The 24,529-nt window shown below is 42.1% G+C and overlaps 1 protein-coding gene across 2 annotated transcripts in view; it reads left to right on the forward strand.

Annotated features, from left to right (window-relative positions):
- P4HA3 (prolyl 4-hydroxylase subunit alpha 3) overlaps positions 1 to 23,527 on the forward strand; it is a 47,756-nt gene extending 24,229 nt beyond the window's left edge. For both annotated transcript variants that reach the window (XM_042456373.1, XM_042456372.1), the window contains exons 4-13: positions 1,324 to 1,473; positions 3,587 to 3,638; positions 6,766 to 6,929; positions 7,969 to 8,145; positions 12,109 to 12,173; positions 15,570 to 15,729; positions 16,885 to 16,947; positions 18,918 to 18,986; positions 20,970 to 21,066; positions 22,022 to 23,527. In XM_042456373.1, coding sequence (XP_042312307.1) covers positions 1,324 to 1,473; positions 3,587 to 3,638; positions 6,766 to 6,929; positions 7,969 to 8,145; positions 12,109 to 12,173; positions 15,570 to 15,729; positions 16,885 to 16,947; positions 18,918 to 18,986; positions 20,970 to 21,066; positions 22,022 to 22,092 — 1,068 coding nt within the window. In that variant the 3' untranslated portion in view covers positions 22,093 to 23,527. The remainder of the gene's footprint in view (positions 1 to 1,323; positions 1,474 to 3,586; positions 3,639 to 6,765; positions 6,930 to 7,968; positions 8,146 to 12,108; positions 12,174 to 15,569; positions 15,730 to 16,884; positions 16,948 to 18,917; positions 18,987 to 20,969; positions 21,067 to 22,021) is intronic.
- The last annotated feature ends 1,002 nt before the right edge of the window (positions 23,528 to 24,529 follow it).

The following is a 24,529-nucleotide window of genomic DNA, read 5'->3' on the forward strand; positions in this document are numbered from 1 at the left end:
GTTAAAAATGGTACAGGAGAAAGAAAGAAAGAAAGAAAGAAAGAAAGAAAGAAAGAAAGAGACGGTGTTAGTCCTAGCCTTGCATTTAGTCAAGAAGTTGTGATTTTTTGTCCTCAGTTCAGATGGTATGGAAAGGTTTTCATGCCGCTGGGCCTTTCCTCCTTATGGCCATGTGGATACTGGGAGATTCAGTCCAGCAAATAAACTTTAAATTCTGTTAGCAAGACAAAAGGCTACTGCCTTTGAGATCCAGTTTGCCTTGAATCCTTTGTGAGGCTACAAGCCCTTGTCTCCTTTTTCTGCTGCCAGGATCAATTTGCTAGGGGATTCTGGGACTTGTAGAGGTCAGTCACACTTACATTTTTTTGCATGGAGAGATTCGCATTTGTGAATCAATTTAAAATCGACTCACCATTTCAACTATGTTTTAAGGCAGCAAATCTTTCCATGGCATCTAAATCCGATTCGCCATTCCCATTCGCCACTGTTTCAGATCACAGGGGAGGACATTATCAGACAAGGGAAATTGGAAGTATAATCCAATGGCTATCCAAACACAATCATGGGGTTTCACGTTATTGCGTGATAGACTATCACACGCAATTTCGGGCAATGGGAAGTCAGTTTGAATGCAATCATGGGGTTTCACGTTATTACGTGAGAGGCAATCACATGCAATTTCGGGCAATGGCAAGCTATTTTTGAGCAATGGGAAGTCAGTTCGAATGCAATTTGAATTCATGTAAATTCGCTGAACTAGCGAATTCACGTGAATGTGTTCTGGCCCCACTTTCTTTTCATTCAAAATTAAGAGAAATTCCTCCCGTGTGATAAACTCTGGAGTCACCTCCATTTCCTGAATGGTGGCTGTGTGATCCAAATCGATTCGTTATCACATTCACACTACCGCAGATGCAAATCGCTCCAGCGCCCCAAAAAAGATGCGGTTATGGTAGTTCCCCGGTGCTGAATGCACCAGGTAAAGTTGTGTTTTCAACGCCAGGTTTCAGGGCACCGTGTGAACAACCCTGAAATAACCCACATTCTACACCAGATTATTTCATAGTGTGAATGCCCTCATAGTTTTTAGATTACAGGTTCCTAAACTTTGGAATAGGTATTCCTTTATTTACAGCAGACTGTAGTACTTATATTGGATTCCATCCTACAGAGTTCTGGGATTTGTAGTCTGTTGTGGCACTGGAGCTCTCTGACACTACAAATCCCATAATTTCATAGCATTGAGCCATAGCAGTTAAAGCAGTGTCAAACTGCATTAACTCTGCAGTGTAGATGCGGACTCAGCCATCTTGTTTCTTCCAGGTGGCCTATGACATGGAGGATTACTATCATTCCATCTTGTGGATGGAGGAAGCCGTCAGCCTTTTCCGCCTCTCCTACGGAAACTGGAACACGGAGGATGAGGGCAGTCTGGAAGATGCCTTGGACCACTTGGCCTTCTCCTACTTTAAGGTGAGCCCGGTGGTGTAACATCTGGGACCAAGCCAACATCTGGAAACAACAAGGGGATCTTTGCATTCATAGGAAGTTTGTGGTTCCCATGCTGGGTGGAAGTGATGGTCATCTGTTCTGGCATTTAGCCTGAACTTGAAATGACAAAGATGGTGAAGAAAAGCAAGAACTTATTTACATCTTGCCATCTCACCAAAACTGGGGCTCCAGCCACTGTACAAAATTTGGCCCTCAGTATTTGCAGGTTTGACTTTTGCAGATTTGATTATTTGTGGATTGGATTAATATGTACTCTCTAGGAATATCGAGGTCCTCCAGCATGGCTCTATAGCCAACTTCCACTAAGTTGTGCTGGAGAGGGATTCCAGGCAGTTATAGGTCCTCCAGTGCAATTCTCTGGTCAACCTCTGGCAGATGTTGGCCATAGAGTTGCACTGGAAGACCTAAAGATTCCTAGAAAGTGTTTTCTCATGTAAAAAAACAATACAAAACATTTTTTTATTTGCATTTTTTCCACTTTCTGTGTCCCTAATCCCAGAAAATTTGGAAGGCCCACTGTACATATTAAATGATATACAAAGACATTGGTTAAAATGTTTTTTAGTAATCTGGAAAATGCAGTTAAACAATCCATAGAAATGGAAACCATTTCAAAAGTCATCAAAAGTCAGACGATAAAAATGAGCAAGGCAACAAACCACTAAGAGTCCGTTGCAATTCCCGAAAACTTGTTCAGACAGAAAAATAACAAGGAGGAACTATGGCCCAAAACACACTGCAGAAATAATCCGGTTTGAGACCACCTTAACTGCCCTGGAGTTTGATGCTAGGGAATTCTGGGAACTGTAGTTTTGTGAGACATTGAGCCGTCTCTGCCAGAGAGCTACGGTGCCACAATAAACTACAGTTCCCAGGATTCCCTAGCACTGAGTCAGGGCAGTTTAAGCGGCCTTAATCTGGATTATTTCTGCAGTGTGTTTTGGAGCTACAGTATGTTAATCTCCTGTGGGAAGGAGTTGTCTAGGAGTTGTCCAAGGTCCCGATCATTGATGGAGACATAAAACACCTTGGACAGATCCTTTAATGCTCAGTCATTTTCTTTACTGTTCAGCATCTGAAAAAGAGTAGGGCTCTTGCACCTTTAGCAAAGGGAATTAAAGTTGCAGGAGCCCCATTCGGTGTTCTGACAACAACTAAAAATACTGGAGAGTAGAGATACAGTACTTACATCTGGCGACCCTATTTGTACAATGCACATAGGACAGCCACTTGAAAAAGAGTAGCTGTGAATTATTATTATTATTATTATTATTATTATTATTATTAAGCTTTATTTATGTAGTGCTGTAAATTTATGCAGCGTTGTACATAGGATCAATTAAAATAGATAAAATAAGCCTGCCTATGGCATACATTCTATGAAAATAATTAAATATACACATATTAGTACAAAGGGAATGAAGGGGACAGGAGCCCTGCCTGGCTTTTCACCTGGCAACCCTGTTTATACTATGCACATAGGACAGGCATTTGGGGAGGAAAAAAAGATGGGGCTCTTGTGCTTTTGACCAATGTCTAGAAAGTTTTATTTTTTATTATTATAATATTCCCCACCTCAATCCATAGGGAGAAGCAGATATGAAATAATAATAATAATAATAATAATAATAATTATTATTATTATTTAATTAATTAAAGGTGCAGGAGCCCTATCCTGTTTTTCACCTGGCAATCCTATTTGCAGCATTCACATAGGCTAGCCTCTTGAAAATGAGTAGCAGCTACTATGTCTATTATTATTATTATTATTATTATTATTATTATTATTATTACTACTACTACTACTATAGTAGCTGCTACTCATTTTCCAAGTGGCTATCTTATGTGAATGTTGCATATTATTATTATTATTACTATTTCTTATCTGCTTCTCTCCATGGATCAAGGTGGGAAATAACAACAATTAACAGACGCGCATCACATCATTATTATGTCCAAAGACAGATCCAAGTTGTGGTCCTCTTTGCGTTTTGAAAAGGTTAACTATTTGTTCTTCTTTTCTTTCTTCCTTTCTGAACTGGTGAGAAACTTGATTTTTAACTTTGTTTTGAAGGCAGGAAACGTTTCCCAGGCCTTAAGCCTCTCCCAGGAGTTCCTCCATTACGGTACGTGCTTCTGGGGAAAAGAAGAAATGTCCAGATCTCTGTATTGTCAGACTCCGGTCCAGAATATTAGTGTCAGTCTAAACATTGGACTTTAAAGAATTAACTCTTGCCTTCCTATGAATTCCATTTGTCTGCATCACCAGATCTAGCTAAGAAATAGAACGAAGCTAGTATACTTTCCCCTTATTTGGGTAAGTAGCATTGGAGATGAATTGGAGAAAATAATCCTTGGATATCATTTTTTAACAAAAATCACATTTCTGTTTTGGATTAACTTAATAAGATCCTGACGCTGATTCCTAGCAATGACCTCAGCCTTCAGTCATCTATGTTACAATAATATCTCCCTTTTGGTCTTTTACAATAGTTTGCCATTCTCTCTGGGGTTGGCCAGCCTCTGAACCCACAGCTTGGAAGAGTTAGGTTTTGGACTACAATCCCCAGAATCCCCCTGACAGCAAGGCTATTGGAGGATTCTGGGAATTGTTATTATTATTATTATTACTGTATTATTAAGCTTTATTTATATAGCGCTGTAAATTTACATGGTGCTGTACGTACAATCAATTAAAATAGATAAAATAAACCTGCCTATGGGGTACATTCTACAAAAATAATTCAATATAATACATATTAGTACATATTAGCATTCAGTAAAATAAACTAACATTCACCCTTTAATTTAATAGCAGTTGGTTATGTTTTGTTCCTTGCTGTTAAATGTTACATTTACTGGATCAAAACATCAGTTAAAGGCAGAAGAGCAGGCTATGGATTTTTTAATGGTCAGTTGGCAACTCATCTTTTTTGCTCAGATAAAGAAGTGAAAGCATAAGAAAAGGTGTTCCTATGCTTTCACTGTCGTTTATATATGTTATTTGTCATTACACTTCATTTTACACTGCCAATCTATGCACAGCAGCATAACAGAAAAAGAACTTCATACAAGGTTGCCAACTTTTCCTTATTGACTCGGCTCTTGTGCTTTCAACAGCTTCCTGAACTGGTGAGAAATAGAAGCAACACAGTTGCGCATAACTAGTTATTAGGAAATGAGGGGACAGAAGCGCAGCGAAGTAGCATTTGGAAAGGAATGTAATGATAAATGAGAAGTTATTTAATTGGTGTACTGAATAACATTTCCCAGTTCCTTTCCCAAGTTACATTTTATTGCATTTAAAGAAATTTTAGAACCATTTGAAAAGAAATTTGCTATGGTTTGTGACATTCTGAATCCTATGATGTCCCTGGCTGCAAAGAAATGGAAAGTAATGAATAGTGCAAGAAATGACATACAGTTACTTTCCCAACGCTGTAAAAAGTAACTACAATAGGTTCCTTTCTCAAACACTGTAAACTGGTGACAGGAGCAAATAATTCCTAAAAAGTTGACTTTCTAATACCGGTTTTGAAGGGGAAAGCTTCGCTTACAGGGCATCGGACTTGCAGCTTGGAAGTAGCAAGTATAATAGAATATTATATTAAGAATATTGTATTATATTATAATAGAAAAGGTAACTTTTCAGGTAACAAGGGCATAATGAAGGTCCACTTCAGAAGCAGTAAGAACAGTATGGCTGCACTGGAGTAATGAGTAATTTATTCTAGTTACTTTCAAACATTATTCTTTTGAAAGGGCATTTAAAGTTGTTCCAGGAGTATTCCTTGTGCAATTTTTCAAGTTTCATTTTTTGTTTTAAAGGAAAGGAGAGTAACAGCAGCAACAAACAAAAAGCTCAAAGGCACCACAGGAAGCAGCAAGTTACTTTTTAAACATCGTAAGGAGGGACTATGATAGTTTATTTTCCAAATACTCTTATAAGGAGTTTGTCACACTGGCGCTAATTTTGGCATCAAAGAGAGATTAAAGCGTCTTTAAAGCATCCTGCAAATAAAATGAAAATGGCGAGTAATTGCGCAAATGTTTATCACACGCAACTGTGCAAATAAATGTGATATCGGAAATGCATTGTCACCAATAGTAAAAAGATGTGCATTCATGCTTCTTTGGACCACTTTAATGGCGGGTTTTGTGCGACATCATGTGAAATCGTTACTCTCAATTACTGCAATTTTCCTTTGATATTCATGGGACAAACTTCCGATCTTCTTTGTCTGATAAAGTCCTAAGTGGAACTACTTTGCAAAAGTTTGGTTACTTTGCAAAAGTAGCATTGCTGTCAAAGTGAGGGAGCAAACCACAACCATCTTAGTCAGATGATGCTTATGTTAAAAGGGGCTGTGAGTCCGCTCCAGATTTTAGCCTGAACTATAAGGGTGCAATTCAAATAAGTTTTTAAAATAGGTTTTTAGGGGTTACAGTGGGCCCTTAGTATCTGTTGGGGTTTGGTTCCAGGATCCTCTATTGATCCCAAAATCTGTGGATGCTCTAGTCCCATTAAATTCAATGGCATAGTAAAATGGTGCCCTTTATATAAAATGGCAGAAATCAAGATTTGCTTATTGGAATGTATACTTTTTTTAAAGATTTTTAAGCTGTGGGTGGTTGAATTTGTGAATAAAAAAATCCATGGATCGGGAGGGCTGACTTTATTTGTGTATAGGGTCTAGCAGCCCAGATACCAGGCTGCATCCACACTGCAGAAATAATGCAGTTTGACGCCGCTTTAACTGCCATGGCTCAATGCAGTGGAGTCCTGGGATGTGTGGCATAGTGGTTTGTGCACTGGACTAGGACTCTGGAGACCAGGGTTCAATTCCCAGCTCAGCCAAGAAACCCACTGGGTGACTTTGGGCAAGTCACACTCTCTCAGCCTCAGAAGAAGGCAATGGCAAACCACCTCTGAACAAATTTTGCCAAGAAAACCCCAGGATAAGTTTGTCTTAGGGTCACCATTAGTCAGAAAATGACTTGAAGGCCCACAACAACAACAACAACAAGTCTGTTGTGGCACCAGAGCCCATCACAAAATTACAGATCCTAGACTTCCATAGCATTGAGCCATGGCAGTTAAAGCGGTGTCAAACTGCATTATTTCTGCAGTGCAGACACAGCTACAAAAACCGAGAGTGGACTCACATCCTTTCACTGCACAACACACACATCAACTCACCTCAGTTCTCCAGCCACCACTGTGTTTAAACTGAAGTCTCTTTTCTTGGTCAGATCCTGACAACAAGAGGATGGCGAGGAACGTCCTGAAATACGAGAAGCTTTTGATGGCGAACCCTGATGGCATTGGCGAAGAGGTGGCCCTGCAGAGACCCAACGTGACCCACCTGGAGACCAGAGATACTTACGAACAGTTGTGCCAAAGCCTGGGATCTTGGGTGCGTAAGAGACATCGGCCGCTTTGGCATTGTTCTTCTCACCAAGGAGTCAGAAATCCCACCCGAAATCACACCTTGTAGTGAAAACATTCAGTGTAGCATACTGAGTATAAAACAATATTCATAACACTTAAAAACACTGAGCAGAAAATGAAAAAATTGAATTTTTGGAGTTTATCACACGGGGGCTAATTCCAGCATTAAAGAGAGATTAAAGCACATTTAAAGCATCCTGCAAATAAAGCAGAAACGGTGAGTAACTGTGCGAATGATGATCACAAGCGGTTGCGCAAACAAAGTGTTATCGGAAATGCATTGGCGCTGTAATCCTGAAAGTAAAAAGATATGTGTTAAAGCTTCTTTGTGATCACTTTAATGGCGGGTTTTGTGCAACATCGTGTGAAATTGTTACACGTAATTACTTGATTTTCCCGGGATATTCATGGGATAACCTCTCGATCTCTTTTGTGTGATAAACTTGTTTGTTGGATCACAGCTCCCACGATGCTTGGTTAAGGGGAAAGTGGGTTTTGCATTTATTGACAGTGAGAGGTTACAACAAAATGGTATGGATGTTTTGCTCCAGAAATGGAGAAAGTAACTTTGTTGGACTACAATTCTCAGAATATTGGCTAGGGGATTCTGGTAATGGTAGTCCAAAAGTCACTTCCAAGTCTTGGAGCAAGAGTTGTCTGTCTGGAAAGTATAACAAAACTGCTGGTCTTCTTTCATCATGGTGTAATGGTTTGGGCATTGAACCCTGGGAGACCAGGGTTCGAATCCTGGCTCAACCATGGAAACCCACTGGGTGACCTTGGGCAAGTCACACTCTCTCAGCCTCAGAGGATGGCAGTGGCAAATCCCTCTGAAGAAACTTGCCAGGAAAACCCTATGGAAAGTTTGTTTTACAGTCGCCACAAGTCGGAAATGACTTGAAGGCATGCAACAACAACAGTCCAAAAAAGTCAAGACTTTTCCAAGTCTTGGAACCAGAGTTGTGTATCTGGAAAATATAACAAAAGTTCTGGTCCTTTTCCAGCCAAGCCATTATGAACTGCCGGACCTCTCCTGCTCCTACGAGATGAATGGGGACCCACTCCTCATCCTCCAGCCCCTGAAGAGGGAAATTGTCCACCTGAGACCCCACCTGGCCCTCTATCATGACTTTGTCAGTGATTCTGAAGCTGAGAAGATCAAGACATTGGCTGCTCCATGGGTAAGAAGGGCAGAGGAAGGGGTCGGGAATGGCTTTTCATTGCCAAGTGCCTTTGAATCAACTCCAGCTCATGGCAGCCCTTTCTTGTTGTTGTTCATTGTCATCCAGTTGACTTCAACCTATGGAGACCCAATGAATGAGAGACCTCCAAGAAGTCACCCTATCATCAAAAGTCGTGCTCAGATCTTGCAAACTCAGGGTCATGGCATCCCTGATAAAGTCTCTCCCCCTGGAATGGGGTCTTCCTCCATTCCTGCTAAATTCTAGCTGCTCAAGCATTATTGTCTTTTCCAAGGAGTCTTGTCCAAAGTACAACAGTCTCTATTTAGTCATCTTGGCTTCTAGGGAGAGTGAATCATGTCTTCTTGTGGTAACTTTAAAGTACAGTGGTCCCTCCTCATTTGCTGGGGTTAGGGACACAGGACCTCCATGAATATGGAAAAACCGCAAATAAAAAGCCACTATTTTTTGAACTTGAGAGAACACCTCTCCAGAAATCTCTAGGTCTTCTAGCACAACTGTATGGTCAACATCTGTCAGAAGTTGACCATAGAATTATACTGGAGAACCTACAAACGGCTAGAGAAGTGTTTTGTCTAGGAATCTCTAGGTTCTCCAAAGCAATTCTATGGTCAGCTTTCAATAGAGTTGCACTGCAAGACCTACAGATTTCCTAATGAGAAGATATTAATCAAATCTGCAAATACTCAAATCCTCAAATAATCAAATCTGCAAAAGGTCAAAGCCGTAAATGTGGAGGGCCAATTCTGTATGGTGAAGATCGGGGCCACAGCAACCGCATGCAGTGGCCCCAATCTGGCCTTTCCAGGGCACAAAAGCAGCTGTAAAAGCAGTTCCTTTTTGCGCCCTGGAAAGGGCACAATACCTGTGATGCCATGGCTATACAGCATTCTTTGGTGCTACATCATGATGGAGATGCAGTGCCAGAGGAGCACCGTGATGCCATGTGCTGTGTGGTATGGTGTCATGCCACCCTGGGAGCAGAGCCAGTGCATTGTGGAGATGCTACACCCGACTCCGCCCCAGGCTGGCCCAAAGTACTTACAGGTTACTATCCCCAGTCTCTATCTAAAATCAGCCGTTTGATTTAAAACAATGTGAACAATGGCCGTTAGTTTATAGGGCTAAAACATGTTAAACAATGTGATAAATTAAAGGAAGACAGATTGAAACAGATTGAAAGAGATCAAAACAGCTTAATCCATGGTCCTGATTTCCATGTTTCAGAGAGAGCAGAGGTTTCTTTGAATTATTCCAACTCCAGCTGCTGCAGCCAAGAAAGTTAAGCTTTAAAAGCCGCCGCCTGGAAACCGGACGGAGGAGAAAGAGAAAACAAAATCTCTGGATCCTTCCTAGGCTTTGGCTGAAACAATGCCTTTCCCAGCCCATGTCTCCCCAGTTGCCTCAGCAACCACAAAACCCAACTCATGGGGAGATTAGTCACTTCATCCATCACATAAGCAGGACATTAATTTTGTGGTTCCATGTAGACTTTCTATGGCTCTGTCTGCCGTTAGCGATGTCATTGGACTTGGCTTTCAGATATCCTGATGTCTCCGCCAACTGTGTCAGCTCCATGATCTCTCCAGGCAGCTCCAGAGCTGGACCAGAGCTATGACTTATAGCTCCCCGAATCCCTTGTCTTTAACAAGTCACTTTTCCAAATTCTAGGAAGCAATCAGAGTAGCGCCTGTAAGACCAATTCATTTATTTCAGCAGGAAGTGAACTGATATACCATGGTCTCTCCACATGCGCGAGGGTTAGAGTGAAGGACCTCCATGAATGTGGAAAAACCACAAATTTTAAAAAAAATACTATTGTTTTTACCTAACAGACACCTCTCTAGCAATCTGTAGGTCCTCCAGCATGATTCTATGATCAATGTCTGGTAGATGTTGACCATAGAGTTGCACTGGAGGACCTGGAGATTGCTAGACAGGTGTCCTCTTAGGTAAAAACAATAGTTCTGGACCCACCACCACCACAGTGTATGGGGAAAAATGCATATGATCAAACCCCATTTGTTTTAATGGGGGTGTAGCCAAGGGTCCGTTTAGGAGAATTTTATTATTGTTGTTATTAGCTCAAATATTGCAAGAGGAGGGCCTGCTACGACAGCCCTTACAGAATCATCTCCCGTTGTGTATACGGAGTAGACCAGGGGATCCCAATAAATGGAACTGAGACAGACTTCTAGAATTAATAACCAATTTATTTATAATGGGGGGAAACACATACGATTCACTAGCATACACACCCACATACAAGGCTCAGGAAAAGCAGAGGTTAGCATGGAATCGGATTTTAGGCATCACTGGGGTGATACGTACCAGAATGTAGACTCCCTCCAGGAATCCAAATGGAATATGATGAGGATGGCATGAGGCTCAGCCATGGAATGACTGGCCAGGAGTCAGGAGCCAGGAGTCAGGTCAGGATTCAAAGGGACATAGCTTCCCTCTGAAATCCAGACTGGCCCCCTGAACAGGCAAATCTGATTATATTTATAGGCAAAATCTTGCTTCTGGCAAAGGTGCTTGATGGTGAGAACAAAGGTGTTTAATTACTTTCTTTTCACCTGGATGTCCCTGTCTGATTGTCTTAGTGGTCTTAAGCTGCTGGGACAACAGACCTGGGAGGGGGCAAGAGCCTCAGGCAAGGCAAACATTTGCTCTTCCTGGTCCTATGATAATCCTCTTATGCAACTCCCTAGATATGATAATGTGGGTGCCCCTCAGGGGTGTGTGTACATGTCTTCATGCCTTGCTGGCAATGGTGGACAGGCTGTTAGAGTTCATCTAGGGGTCATTAAGGGTTATCATTTATACCAACATTTATATGGAGCAGCATGGGTAACAGGGGAGCACTCCTGCATGCAGCATGGCACACATGCCACAGGCGCATGCACCATTATATTCCCCATGGCTTAACCTTCCATGTAAGGTTAAAGCCATGTATAGCGCACCCGTGTATGGCGCAGGCACACTCTATTCCCTGGGACAGATGGCCATCCAGCCTATGTTTAAAAACATCCAAAGAAGGAGACTCCATTTACACTCTGAGGCAGTATATTTTATTATTCCACTACTATGGAATCCATGAGCCACTTTCTAGGTAAAGCAGCTTCTCTGCTATGGCATCCCTATCACAGAATAACTTCCCCTTTGAGGCCCGATCGGTGCCAACTTTGCCATTATTGTGGTGCCAAGTAAAAATATATCTGTTTGCTAAAACTGTTGGGGCAAAATTGTGTTTATGCTAACCCTCACATATTATTCATGGTTTTAAAAGGATTTAAAATGTTTTCACCATGTTTTTATCTGCCTTTATAAAAATTTACTTAAATTATTTATTATAGTTTTACCTTTTTCTAGTCATTTTTAATTTGTATACCATTAGTATAATAAAGAGTAGCCTGGTTGGTTTTGTTGTATGCTGCCCTGATAGCCCTAGATCAAGAGTTGGCAAAAGTGCGGCATACAGGCACCCTGGTCGTTTTAAGGGTTCCCCAGGGATAAGAAAATGTTGTTGGTCTTGCTCCAAAATGCCCAAATAATGATTTGTAGGGGGACTGGAGAGCATTTCCACTACATTTGGAGTCTCCAAATCTCCCAGGTGTTGCAAAATGTATATATTTTGCAATAGCAGGGAGATTTGGAGAGTCCAAATGTAGTGGAAATGCCCTCCAGATGTATTGGGTCTCAAAATGCCCCTAGGGCCCAAGAAGACCTGCTGTGTTTGGGACGGGAAGGGTTTGCTTTTTCTTTCTTTTTCTTTTTCTTTTTTGTGGCCCACCAAGCTCTGCTGGAAGGCTAATGCAAAACGCCCCCCCCAATACAGTCTTCTATAGTTGCCCATTCCTGCTTTAGATAAAAGGCAGGATCAAGATATTTCAATAAATAGACATGACTTCCTCTCCCTCTCTATCTCTTCCTCTCCAGTTGCAGAGATCGGTGGTTGCCTCTGGAGAAAAGCAGCAGCAAGCTGACTACCGGATCAGCAAAAGGTATTTGCTGAAGGCACAGATGGTTAATCCTCTGTCATCCCACTTTTTTAGCTGTTTTTAAAATGTCCCAGTTTCTCTTTCCTTCTCCAGCTTTCCTCCTTTGTCCTCTGCTCACTTCATTTGCTGCAACTGCATTCAAAGTGAAAAGGCAGTTTTGTTGTGTGCCTCCAGTCATTTCCAGCCTAAGGCAATGCTATGACAGGTTTTTCTTGGCAAGATTTGTTCAGATGGATTTTGCCGTTGCCTTCCTCTGAGGCTGAGAGAGAACGACTTGCCCAAGGTCAGCAATGGTGGAGCAGGGATTTGAACTCTGGTCTCCAGAGTCATAGGAGGTTATGACAATGATGTTGTTAGCATTACTATCATGATCATTGTAATGAATGGGAGCATACCACATTTTAAACATTTAATTCCATACATCCTAGCAATCATGCAAAAGTAATGACCCATGAATGCAAAGAGGAGAAATGCTGTCTTCATGAAGAAGAAGATGATGATGATGATGATGATGATGATGATGTTTATTTATATCCCGCCTCCCTCCCAGTACAGGGGCTCAAGGCGGCTTACAAATCTAAAACAGTCCAAGTTAAAACACTATAAAACATGCAAAATACAAGTTTAAAAAAATATTAAACAATTTAAAACATTGCATTATTAAAATTATTAGTAGCAAAATTATTCTCCACATTTGCTAAAATGCTGTTGTTCAGTCATGCATATGCACTTTTGATACAGGAAACCCAATTTTTATTTGTCGTATTCTCATGATAACGCAACTGTAGTGGGATGTGCTTTTGCACTTGCGCATTTCTGGATATGGAGCGATATTCTTGGCTTATTAATGGGACTTCTCTGTTAATGTGAAGTTGCACAACAGTAACCAGTTGCACTCATGCTGAACATGGTATATCCTCAATGTCTTGTGATGATCTTCAGCCATGCGCATGATAATGGTGCTATTGTTCCACATTTTATCCCTGTGTGATAATCTCCATAACCCATTGCTCCAACCACTAGACCATGCTGTCTCACTCTATTAATTCAGCGAGAGGGAGCTGAGAAGAGGAGCGGACAGAACTGTGCCATTCCCAGAAGGATCAGGCAAAAGCAAACTGCTGCACCCACTTCTAGCTTGTGTGCTCTCTTTTGCCATCTTGGCATAAAACATGGAGTAGATTTACTGACCCACTGACACAGAGCTTGTCCCTTAGCTCACATCGAAGAACACCAACGTTTGGAGATGTCTGCAATAAAGTCTTTTCTGTCGGCTGTGAAAGGACAGGTTTTTTTTATAGCCAACAGCTGGATTTGTCATTTCCCCCCTCCTAGAAGTTTCCTTAAGCTGGAGAAAATGACTCCGACAAGAAGGGGGCCTCTTTCCATTCAACACACAACGGATGAGATATGCCTTTGCTATGGTTGCACAGCAGTCCGGGAAAATATATGTATATATTTTCCAATATGATCTCACTGCTGGGTTTTGCAATCTCCATGAGAGTGATTCCCTGCTCCCTTTTTTAAAACCATTGGAATTTCATTCTTTGGCTTTTGAAGAACAGGAGGAAGAGTGAGCTCTTCTTAACTCTTGCCTCCCTTCTGACCCTTCAGGAAAAAATAACAGAGAGTGCATAGGTTTGCAAAGCCAGATGTAAAATTAATAGTGCACCCTGTTGATTAAGGAATTCAAGCCAATTAATCATCGGACTTTGAATGGCACTTTCTGGGGGAGATTTAAGATCAGGCTCTCGCTATATCATTTTTTGTGACTGAAAGCAATCTAATTTAAAGCAGTAGGGCTGGTTTGGAATTGAGGAGAAAGGGCTTTGATCCAAACTGTGTTTCCCGTCCCATACCCTCCAACTGTCCTGATTTGGCAGGAACAATCCAAATTAATCCTCTGCCATCCCACTTTTCCCACTGCTTTTAAAATGCCCCAATTTCTCTCTCCAGCTCCTATTTTCCTCCTTTGTCCATGGCTTGCTTCAGTTGCTGCAAGTTGAATTCAAAGTGCAAAAATAGTTTGTGTTTGATTAACTCAGCAAGAAGGAGAAGAGGAGGCTGAATCTTTCCCTTCCCAGTCAGCTCAGGCAAAAGCAAACGGCTGCAACCTCTCCTAGTTTGTATGCTTTCCCTTATTAACAACTGTGAAACTGTTCACAGCTAGAACTCTGATGTTTGCTATGTTTGCATTCACATGGGACTTTATCATACAAAGGAAAAACCGGGATTTAAGCTGTTATTAAAAGGGCATTTTCCCAGCAAAGTCACAAGATCACAGCAAAGATTTTCAGACACATCGCGATTAGAGAGGACTTATCCTGGGAAGAAACAAGAATGCTCCAGCAACAAACCATTCATGGGGAAATTATATGACTGGTTTGTTGCTGGAGCATTCCTGTTTTTTCAGGGATAAATTATCTCTAATCGCGACATCATCTGAAAACCTTCGCCACCATCTCGCAACTTTGCTGAGAAAATGCCTTTTTGATATCAGCTTTTCCTCAGTGTGATAAAGTCCATGGTCACTTTTCCTGCCCTGATTATTTGGATGTCTGAACTGTATTTCTCAACTGCTCAACTGAAGTTTTAGGTTACAGCAATGTTAGGAGTTTTGGGACTAACAGAAAATTTCATTGGGGGGAAAAGAATCCTTATTTGGATGTCAGTGCTTGACCAAAAATAGTTTGTGTTCAAGTAATAGAGTGGTACTATTACTTCTCTTGATCTCTAGACACTATGCTTCTACTGATGCAGCCTAGAATTGCATTGGACTTTTTAGCTGCTGCATCACATTGTTGACTCATGTTCACCTTGTGGTCTATTTGGACTCCTAGATCCCTTTCACATGGAGTCTTGTCCAGCCAGGTGTCCCCCATCCTATATCTATGTGTTTCATTTTTACTGCCCAAGTGTACTAAATTTCTCTGTGTTGAAATTCATTTGGTTGGCTTTACCATAGATTTTTAATTTATTAAGGTTATCTTGAATTTTGATCCTGTCCTCTGGGATATTAGCTACTCCTCCTAATCTTGTGTCATCTGAAAATTTTATAAGTATGCCCTCTATTCTTTCATCCAAGTCATTGATAAAGATGTTGAATAGCACTGGGCCCAGGACAGAACCCCACTGGTCACTTCTTTCAAAATGAACAGAAGCCATTGCTGAGAAGCCTTTGGGTTCGGCTGATCAACCAATTGCAAATCACCTAACAGTTGCATTATTAAGCTCACAGTTTACTAGGGTTTTTTTTTTTGTTTTTTTTTGCAAGAATATCATGGGGGACCTTGTCAAAGGCCTTATTCTCATGATGCCGACCTCTCATGATGCTCCCTAAGAGATGAGTAGATTCCAAGTTGCTCTACTCTGACAAACTCATCTCTCTCTCTGTTCCAGTGCCTGGTTGAAAGACACCTTGGATCCAGTGACTGTGGCATTAGATCGCCGGATCGCAGCCCTGACTGGCTTGAACATCCAGCCCCCTTATGCCGAATATCTGCAGGTGGTGAACTATGGATTGGGGGGACACTACGAGCCCCACTTTGACCATGCCACAGTGAGTAGACCTCATGCGAAGCCTGCCTGAGGATTGAAGTCTATGGTGGGAGCCTCCTCCATGTGCTGCCCATAGGGTCAATACATTGTTGGAGGACATGGGGCAGGACCTTTTCTCGTGTGACACCATGGTTGTGTAATGCTCTCCTCTTAGAAGCCCAACTGGTGCCAATACTGGTGTCCTTCTGGTGCCAAGTTGAAACATGACTTTTCCCACTTTTGGATTTTGGATGATGCAGTACTTTGCTATATGGCCAACATGGCTAACCCTGGATATGTCATAAGGTTGCCATAACTCAAAGCTGACAGATAGCAAATAACAACAGCTTTATGAATGAGAGATCTCCAAAAGCCCGAGTTATTAACTGCTCTGCTTGCAAACTTAGGGCAGCTGTGGCTTCCTTAACTGACTCCATCTATACAGTGCTCCCTCGGGTTACGAAATTAATTCGTTCCGCGGCTAATTTCGTAACCCGAAAAACCTTCGTAAGCCGAATTGCCATAGGCGCTAATGGGAAAAAAAGCCGCGGCTCCGCCGCGGCTCCATTTAAAACAGCGCCGGCGTTTTTTCGTAACCCAAAAAAACGTTCGTAACCCGAAACAATAAATCCCTATGGGATTTATTCGTATCCCGAAAAATTTGTAAGCTGGGTAATTCGTATCCCGAGGTACCACTGTAATGTGTTTTTTACCCTATTTTCCCAACTGCCTTCCACTTTTCCCAGCATTTTCATCTTTTGCAGCGAGTCAAGTTTCCTCATGATGTGTTCAATATATGATAGCCTCAGCTCAGTCATCTTTGCTAAGATTTGCTCTCAGACTCATTTGTCTTTTGGGCAGTTCATGGTGCTCCACGTCTCAAATGACTTGATTCTTTTTTTCCTGAGGTTACATTGCTTTAGGTTGCTTTGCTGTCTGTACTCCATGCTGAGATCTTTTGATAAGGGGACAATACAAATATTTTTATTTCATCAGTACAGCCATCTGGAAAAGGTTTAAAGGGTTTAAGTTTCTTGTTCCACTGGGCATTTTATCCTCAAAGCTTCGTTTCATTAATGCTGACACTGAAAAAAATACGTCTACTGTATTATGAATAATATCACCCTTGGCTAAATAAGGCGATCTATGCATAAACAATTCTGTTCTTTTGTTACAGTCAAGAAAAAGTCCCCTTTACCGGTTGAAATCCGGAAACCGAATTGCCACATTGATGATTTATGTGAGTATAAATCTGGAAAGGACTTTGTTTTTACTTAGTGTGAGTTGTGTGTTTTGGAAGATGCTGGACAGACAGTGTCACCCAAAATGCTAGGGCCCTGGGAGGGTACCCACAATTGTATTCATTGGGGGAAGAATTTTAGTTCAAGAGGGAGCAGCGAGAGGGTTTTGGGGAACCTTTAAAGGCAGACCCTAGTATATGTACTGTATAACGGTTTCAAACCAAAGAACTCCAGAGAGAAGATTCCAAATGAGTTTAATTCATTGAATAGAAGTATAGTGTCTAGATCAAGGGAAGTCATAGTGCCAATCTATTCTGCTTTGGCCAGGCCCCGCCTGGAATACTGTGTCCAGTTCTGGGCAAAACAATTCAAAAAGGATGTGGAGAAACTGTAGCCCTGTGTCCAAAGGAAGGCGACCAAAATGGTGAAGGGCCTGGAAACCAGGCAAGCATTCTCTGAAGGCAAGCATCCTCTAAAGATGCCAGCCACGGATGCTGGTGAAACGTCAGGAAGAAACTCTTCTAGAACATGTCCACATAGCCCAAAAAAACCACTAAAAACTATGGATGCCAGCCATGAAAGCCTTCGACTTCACATCCCTTTTAATATTATGTTGATATCAAAGGTCAACTACCACTGAAGGAAGGGGGTAACCATCGCACCTTGCCATATATTGTCCTTTAGCATAGAATCCTAGAGTTGGAAGAGACCCTAAGGGCCATCGAGTCCAACTCCATTCTGTCAATACACGATCCAAGCTCTCCAGACAGATGGCCATCCAGCGTCTGTTTGAAGTCCTCCAAAGAAGGAGATGCCTCTACTCTCCAAGGCAGGGTCTTCCACTGTCAAACATTTCTTACTACCAGGAGGTTCTTCTTAATGTTGAGGTGGAATTTCTTTTCCTGGAGCTTGCATCCATTGTTCCGCCTTCTAGTCTCTGGAGCAGCAGAAAACAAGCTTGCTCCATCCTCAATGTGATACCCCTTCAAATACTTAAACAGGTCTATCATATTACCTCTTAATCTTATCTTCTCAGGCTAAACATCCCCAGCTCCCTAAGTCTTTCCTCATGGGCCTGGTTTACCCTTCATCATTTTGGTTGCCCTCCTTTGGACACGCTCCAATTTGTCAACATCGAGAGGCCTCTTGTCTGCACTGGCCTTTGCTGGAAGGGTGGCATGGGTCAGAGGCTTCTTGGTTGCTGTCCGGCCAACTTGCTTGGTTTCTGCTCCCAGGGTGACCAGATACAAAGGGAGTAGTAACCAAGACTGGTTGTTTTGAATTTGAAGTAGAACAGTAGACCTTATATCAAAAATACACATTGGGAAGTGGGTGAGTAGCATAGAGGTCAAGATTAGGATGAGAAGGAGGAAGAAAAGGAAGCCAAAACTTTGTAGTAAAAACCAATGCTCTGAAGGGGGGAAATACACTCTAACCTGTGCAAATTAAGGATATGTGTAATGATTCTGAAATATATTTGTTCATTTTTAATATGGAAAACAATTAGACTCATAGAATCATAGAGTTGGTAGAGAACACAAGCGCCATCCAGCCCAACCCCCTTCTGCCATGCAGGAACTCTCAAGCAAAGCACCCCTGATGAATAGCCATCCAGCCTCTATTTAAAGACCTCCAACGAAGGAGAATCCACCACACTCCAAGGGAGTGTCTTCCACTGACGAACAGCCCTTACTGTCAGGATTAAAATATAACCATTATAAAAACAAAACCTTCTCTCTTCCAGGCTAAACAAACCCAGCACCCTAAGTTTCCCCTCACAGGACTTGGTGGTTTCCAGGCTTTTTACCATTTTGGTTGCCCTCCTGTAGACACCCTCCAGCTGGTCAACATTCTTCTATGACCCCATTAGAACTCTAAGATCATCTGGAGAGGCCCATCGTGTGCTTTGTTCTGTAACAAGGTCCAGCAATACATGCTTCACCCTGTATTTTCCCTTTCTTTTATCTAGCTGAGTTCAGTGGAAGCTGGAGGGTCCACAGCCTTCATCTACAACAACCTCAGCATTCCTGCTGTCAAGGTGAGAAGGCCGTGTATTTTTCACCACCTCCCACATTTCTTCCTCAACCACCTGCGCATTATTTATCCCTCTCCAGTCGTGTATCTGCATGGAAGGGCAAAATGATGGCTCCTTCCCCCTGAAAGTAAGATTTATCTTTCTCCAACTGACATTTCCTTTTGGTCCCCAAATTTCTAGCACTGTAGAGAGTGAGACACTAAAAATCATTCATATCCAGAACACCTTCAACTTTACATAAGTTCCAAATGATTTCATTTATGAATCAAAGGAAATCACCATTAATGCAGACACTCACACACATTCAAGAACAGATGATATAAAAGGCACATAGCAACTTAAAGGGACTGCAGAAGGTAACACTGTACCTATTCCAGAGATAAAGCTGAAATTGGGGGAATGTATGAAAGGGATCTAGGAGTCCAAGGAGACCACAAGTTGAACATGAGTCAACAGTGTGATGCAGCAGCTAGAAAGGCTAATGGTATTTTAGGCTGCAGCAATAAAGGTATAGTGTCTAGATCAAGGGAAGTAGTAGTAGTAGTAGTAGTAGTAATAATAATAATAATAATAATAATAATAATAATAATAATAATAATAATATAGTTTATTTATATTTTCCTGCCTCTTCCAGATGGATTGACGCAGGATTATGGCTCGCTAAAATTCACATAAAAACACATCAATAAAATAAAATAACAATTAATATTAAAACTAGCTCAATCATCAGGTGGAAATGCAATAGAGTTATACAATAGTCAGGAGGATGGGAACTATCTCTTACACAAGGTCAAGTGGGTAGGCTTGCCGGAAGAGATCCATCTTTAAGTGCTCTCTTAAATGCCTCCAAGGAGGCAATAAGACGGATCTCCTCTGGAAGACCATCCCACAATTTTGGAGCAGCTACAGTAAAGGCTCTTTGGGAAGTTGATGTGAGCCTGGTTGACTGGTGTTCTAATAGATTCTTCCCACTTATTCTGTGAGTCCGGGTCAGATTGCGTAAGGAGAAGCGTTCCTTCAAGTAACTTGGGACCAAGCCATGTAGGGCTTTAAAAGTGATAACCAACACTTTGTATTGCATGCGCCAAGAAGCTAATTGGCAGCCAATGAAGAGATTTTAGAACAGGTGTTATATGGTCAAACCTAGATGTGACAGTGACCAATGTGGTTGCCGCATTTTGAACCAATTGAAGCTTCAAAACTTGGTACAAGGGTAGCCCCATGTATAGTGCATTACAGAAATCCAGATGAGAGATTACCAGTGCATGTACCACTGCTTCTAGGTCCTTTTGGTCCAGGCAGGGGCACAGTTGGCGTATCAACCGAAGTGCTACTCTATTCTGCTTTGGCCAGGTCTCACCTGGAATAACACTGTGTCCAGTTCTGGGCCCCACAATTCAAAAAGGACATTGAGAAACTGGAGCCATGTGTCCAAAAGATGGCCACCAAAATGGTGAAAGGTCTGGAAAGCATGCCCTATAAGGAACGACTTAGGGAGCTGGGGATGTTTAGCCTGGAGAAGAGAAGGTTAAGAGGGGATAGGATAACCCTGTTTAAGTATTTCCCAAGCAGGATTAAAATGAAGTTTCCAGGAGAGAAGAATGGTAAAGAAAGTTGTGAATGGTGAGACAATCAGTGCAAATGTCTCTGGACGAGGGTGTTTCACTTCCGAAGGGAAGTGTACGTGGGTTTCTGTTCATGTGTAAGCCCAAGGTCTATCATCCATGATCTCTTCTGTCAATGAAGGGATCATGCAGATTCCGATATTGATTGATCTCTCCTGGTTGTGTGCTTTAGCTGAGCTAGTTGGATCTTCTTTATATCGTGGCTGGTTTCCTGCACTGCATTTGCCTTCTTGGCTACGTGGCTAAAACATCTCTTTTGATATCAACTTCATATTGAAAAAGTGGAGAGGTGCAGTGGGCTAGACCTCTGAGTAACAGTTGTCATGTTCTTCAGCTCTGATTCTGTTTGTTTGTTTGAAAGAATGCAGCTCTGTTTTGGTGGAACCTCCACAGGAATGGGAATGGGGACGATGACACCCTCCACGCCGGCTGCCCAGTGCTTGCTGGAGACAAATGGGGTAAGAGGAGCAGGATATATATATATATATCACACACAGGCAAACTGGGGGCAAATTGGTTAAATCCCGTGCAGAAATGGGATTTAAAAGTCCACAAAACACCCGCAAAAGCGGGTTGCTTTTCAGATGTGTTGATGCCAATGAGAAATAATGCAACATTAATCTGAGTGAAAGGTTGACAAAACCCCCTCCTTTTTTACTTTTGGAAGTTTCCTGAAAGTAAAAAGGAGTGGATTTTGTCAACTTTCCATTTGGATTAATGTTGCATGATTTTCCATTGATGCCAATATCGTCTGAAAAACTACCTGCTTTTGCAGGTTATCTTTTACTTTCTGTTCGGCTTAACCCCAAACATCGTGTGAAAAACAATCCACTTTTGTGAGTTGTTTTCACTTTAAATCCAGTTTCTGCACAGGGTCGGTCCCGAGTGATAGTGATGTCCAGTACTAACCGAGTAGCCTGTCTTCTAAATGCTTGCCATGAGTGATTGTCATAGGAGTGTGCTATATGAGGTCCCATGTGCTATATGATGGCCAAGATTTTTTATTTCTTGAAAAGCCCAATCCATTTTGCCATATCACTAATTGGTTTTCTTCAGGGGCTATTCAATTTTCAGAAATGTCTGGCTCTGCAGTCCACACTCTCTGCACAAGGGGACCTTTGATGATGATGATGATGATGATGATGATGATTGAAATGTACTTGCTATTGCTATTAGAAGAAATGTCTTAGAAAAAATTAGAAGAAAAACCTTTGTCTCCTTTCATCTTTCCTCTGCAAATATGTGCTTTCCAGCTTTCAGGGTTTTTTTTTTCTGTGCAGAAAGCTTATCGCCACAATATGGATTTATTTTTTTCTGAGTGATGTTAGAGGCATGAGTAACTTTTGCATAAATGTGCAATGTATGCATGCAGGGCTCTCCTATTTACTTCATTGCCTTCTCTTCTTTCCACAGTGGCCAACAAGTGGTTCCACGAATACGGGCAGGAGTTTCGACGGCCGTGCAGCACCAACCCAGATGACTAGGGAAATCTCTAGTATTGTATTCCGATGCCAAAGAGCTGGAAAAGGTGGCACGCCAGAGCTGGTGGCGGTGGAGAACTGAGGAGAGAATCTATGAACTCCTTCTCCTTCCTATCCTGATGCAGCCGGGTTTGGAAGACCACCTGGGGCATTGAGCAGCGGCCAAAACGTGTCTTGGCAAGACTTCCTCGGGAATTTATTTAGACTGAGGACTGTCAGGTGTGGAAGAAGGGGGGATGTGCGGTCTCCTGAGCAGGAGAGAAAGGAGCAACTGGTACTCAGGCAGATAGACTAAGAAGCTTTCGTCCATCTTTTATGGTTCCTGGAAGGACTACTGGGGGGATTGTGTATATAGACATGGTAATAACCAGAATGTGACACACACACACACACCTTGGGAAGAGAAATACCTGTTTGAGGTAGGCCTAAATACCCCTAAAGGCACTAAATTTGCAGAAGTGGAATTGTGCAGGTGGTGCCATTGTGTATGCAGATGTGCCAGTGTACACCAGCGGCATGTGCAGATTTGCATGTGATTCACACTGGGCATGCATGCACATTCATTTGCACATGGGGTGTGCGTGAAGTTGTACAACTCTGCCATTCAATGTAAGGATCATGTGTATAACAACCAATGCATCACCCCACATGTGTAGGTAGATTCGTGCTACGCAATCCCAATGTTGGAGCTCAGGCATGACCTTACTTAATTTTAGAGGAAAACACTGAAAATCATTGCCCTGATCTTGGAAGCCAGGCAGGGTCAGCCCTGGTCAGTACTGTACTTGGATGGAAGACCCCCAACAAATAGCAGGCGCTGGGGATCTTAGCTGGGAAAGAAAAATGCCTGTTTAAGGAAAGGCAATCAAAGTGATATAACAGTGTAGCTGGAAAGGGGCCTGTGATGGAAAGAGCTTCACCTGTTCATTTTCTGCCTGCAAAGCAGCTTGTCAACTTCTTCCCATGAAAAGCTGGTAACTATAACTGGCAGTTAATCTGGTGGCAAAGGAGGAGGAAGAGAAGGGAAGAAAGCTTTCTTTTTTGCTTCCAAGAAGTTGTTGTCTACACACCTCCCTTGTGGCCTGATGCCAACCAAGTCAATATTTGGAAAAGTGAGATTGTGGTTAACCAGGGAAGCAATGGACACGGTTGCTTCTTTCAGATAGGACCAGGTGAGAAATCATGCATGCAGACACCTTCGTTCCATTGCAAAGAAGAGAGCCTCTATTTCTTTCTCAATTTGCATTGGTCACATTGGATCATTCATCCATCCATTCCAGGCATTGCGAGCAGCGAGGAAAGAAATACTACAAGTGGGCACTTGATTCTCACCTTAGTACCAAATCCAAATAATTTTTTTTAAAAACCTATAATAAACTTAGTTTTTAAACAAGGCCCAACTAGCCCACTCCAACCTGAGCTTGGTACCATCTTTGAAAGCTTGCAACATGTGTAATGTGCATTTTGGTTTGCCCAATAAAGAAATCATGGTTTTGTGGATTTTTGGATGATGCTGTACTTTGCTATATGGCCAACATGGCTACCTTTGGATATGTTTTTGGTATCCTCTAGTTCTTTTTCTGATAGCACTGGCTGTGTTGGCTGGGGATAATGGGAGCTCTAGTCCAGCAGATGGAGATTGCAATCCAACAAGGCTGATGATCAAGTATATATCCGCAGCTGTAGCAGGTGGGTACCATTTTAACTGACATGCTTTCGTCATATGGAAAAACTGGGCTTTGTAGTTTGGTGAGGGAATTAGAATTCTGTATTCCATAAACAGCAGAAATAAAGCTCTCTTGCAGAGAATTCTAAAATCATCAGGAAAGTCCAAGTCCTGTGTTTCTACAGAATGGAAGCATGGCAGTTAAAGTGCCATGTTCTTGTTACTGTGTGACTTCAAGTCATTTCCAGTTAATGGCATCCCTAAGTTGGAGGAGACCTCAAGTCCAGTCCAACCCCATTCTGCCATGCAGGAAATCTCAATCAAAGCATCCCCATTGACAGATGGCCATCCAGCCTCTGTTTAAAGATCTCCAGGGCAGGAGACTCTACTACACTCCGAGGAAGGAATGTGTTCCACTGTCAGGAAGTTCCTCCTAATGTTGAAGTCGAATCTCTTTTCCTGGAGCTTCCATTTATTGTTCCAGGTCCTGTTCTCGGGAGCAGCAGAAAACAAGCTTGCTCCCTCCTCAATGTGACATCCCTTCAAGTATTTAAACAGGGCTGTCATATCACCTCTTAACCTTCCCTTCTCCAGGCTAAACAGACCCAGCTCCCTACGTCGTTCCCTATAAGGCTTGGTTTCCAGACTAGACCCTTCACCATTTTGGTCTTCCTCCTCTGGACATGCTTCAGCTTCTCCACGTCCTTTTTGAATTGTGGGGCCCAAAACTGGACATAGTATTATTTCAGGTGAAGCCTGACCAAAGCAGAGTAG

Source organism: Sceloporus undulatus, chromosome 3 (genome assembly GCF_019175285.1).
Source record: "Sceloporus undulatus isolate JIND9_A2432 ecotype Alabama chromosome 3, SceUnd_v1.1, whole genome shotgun sequence".
In the NCBI taxonomy this organism is placed as follows: Eukaryota; Metazoa; Chordata; class Lepidosauria; order Squamata; family Phrynosomatidae; genus Sceloporus; species Sceloporus undulatus.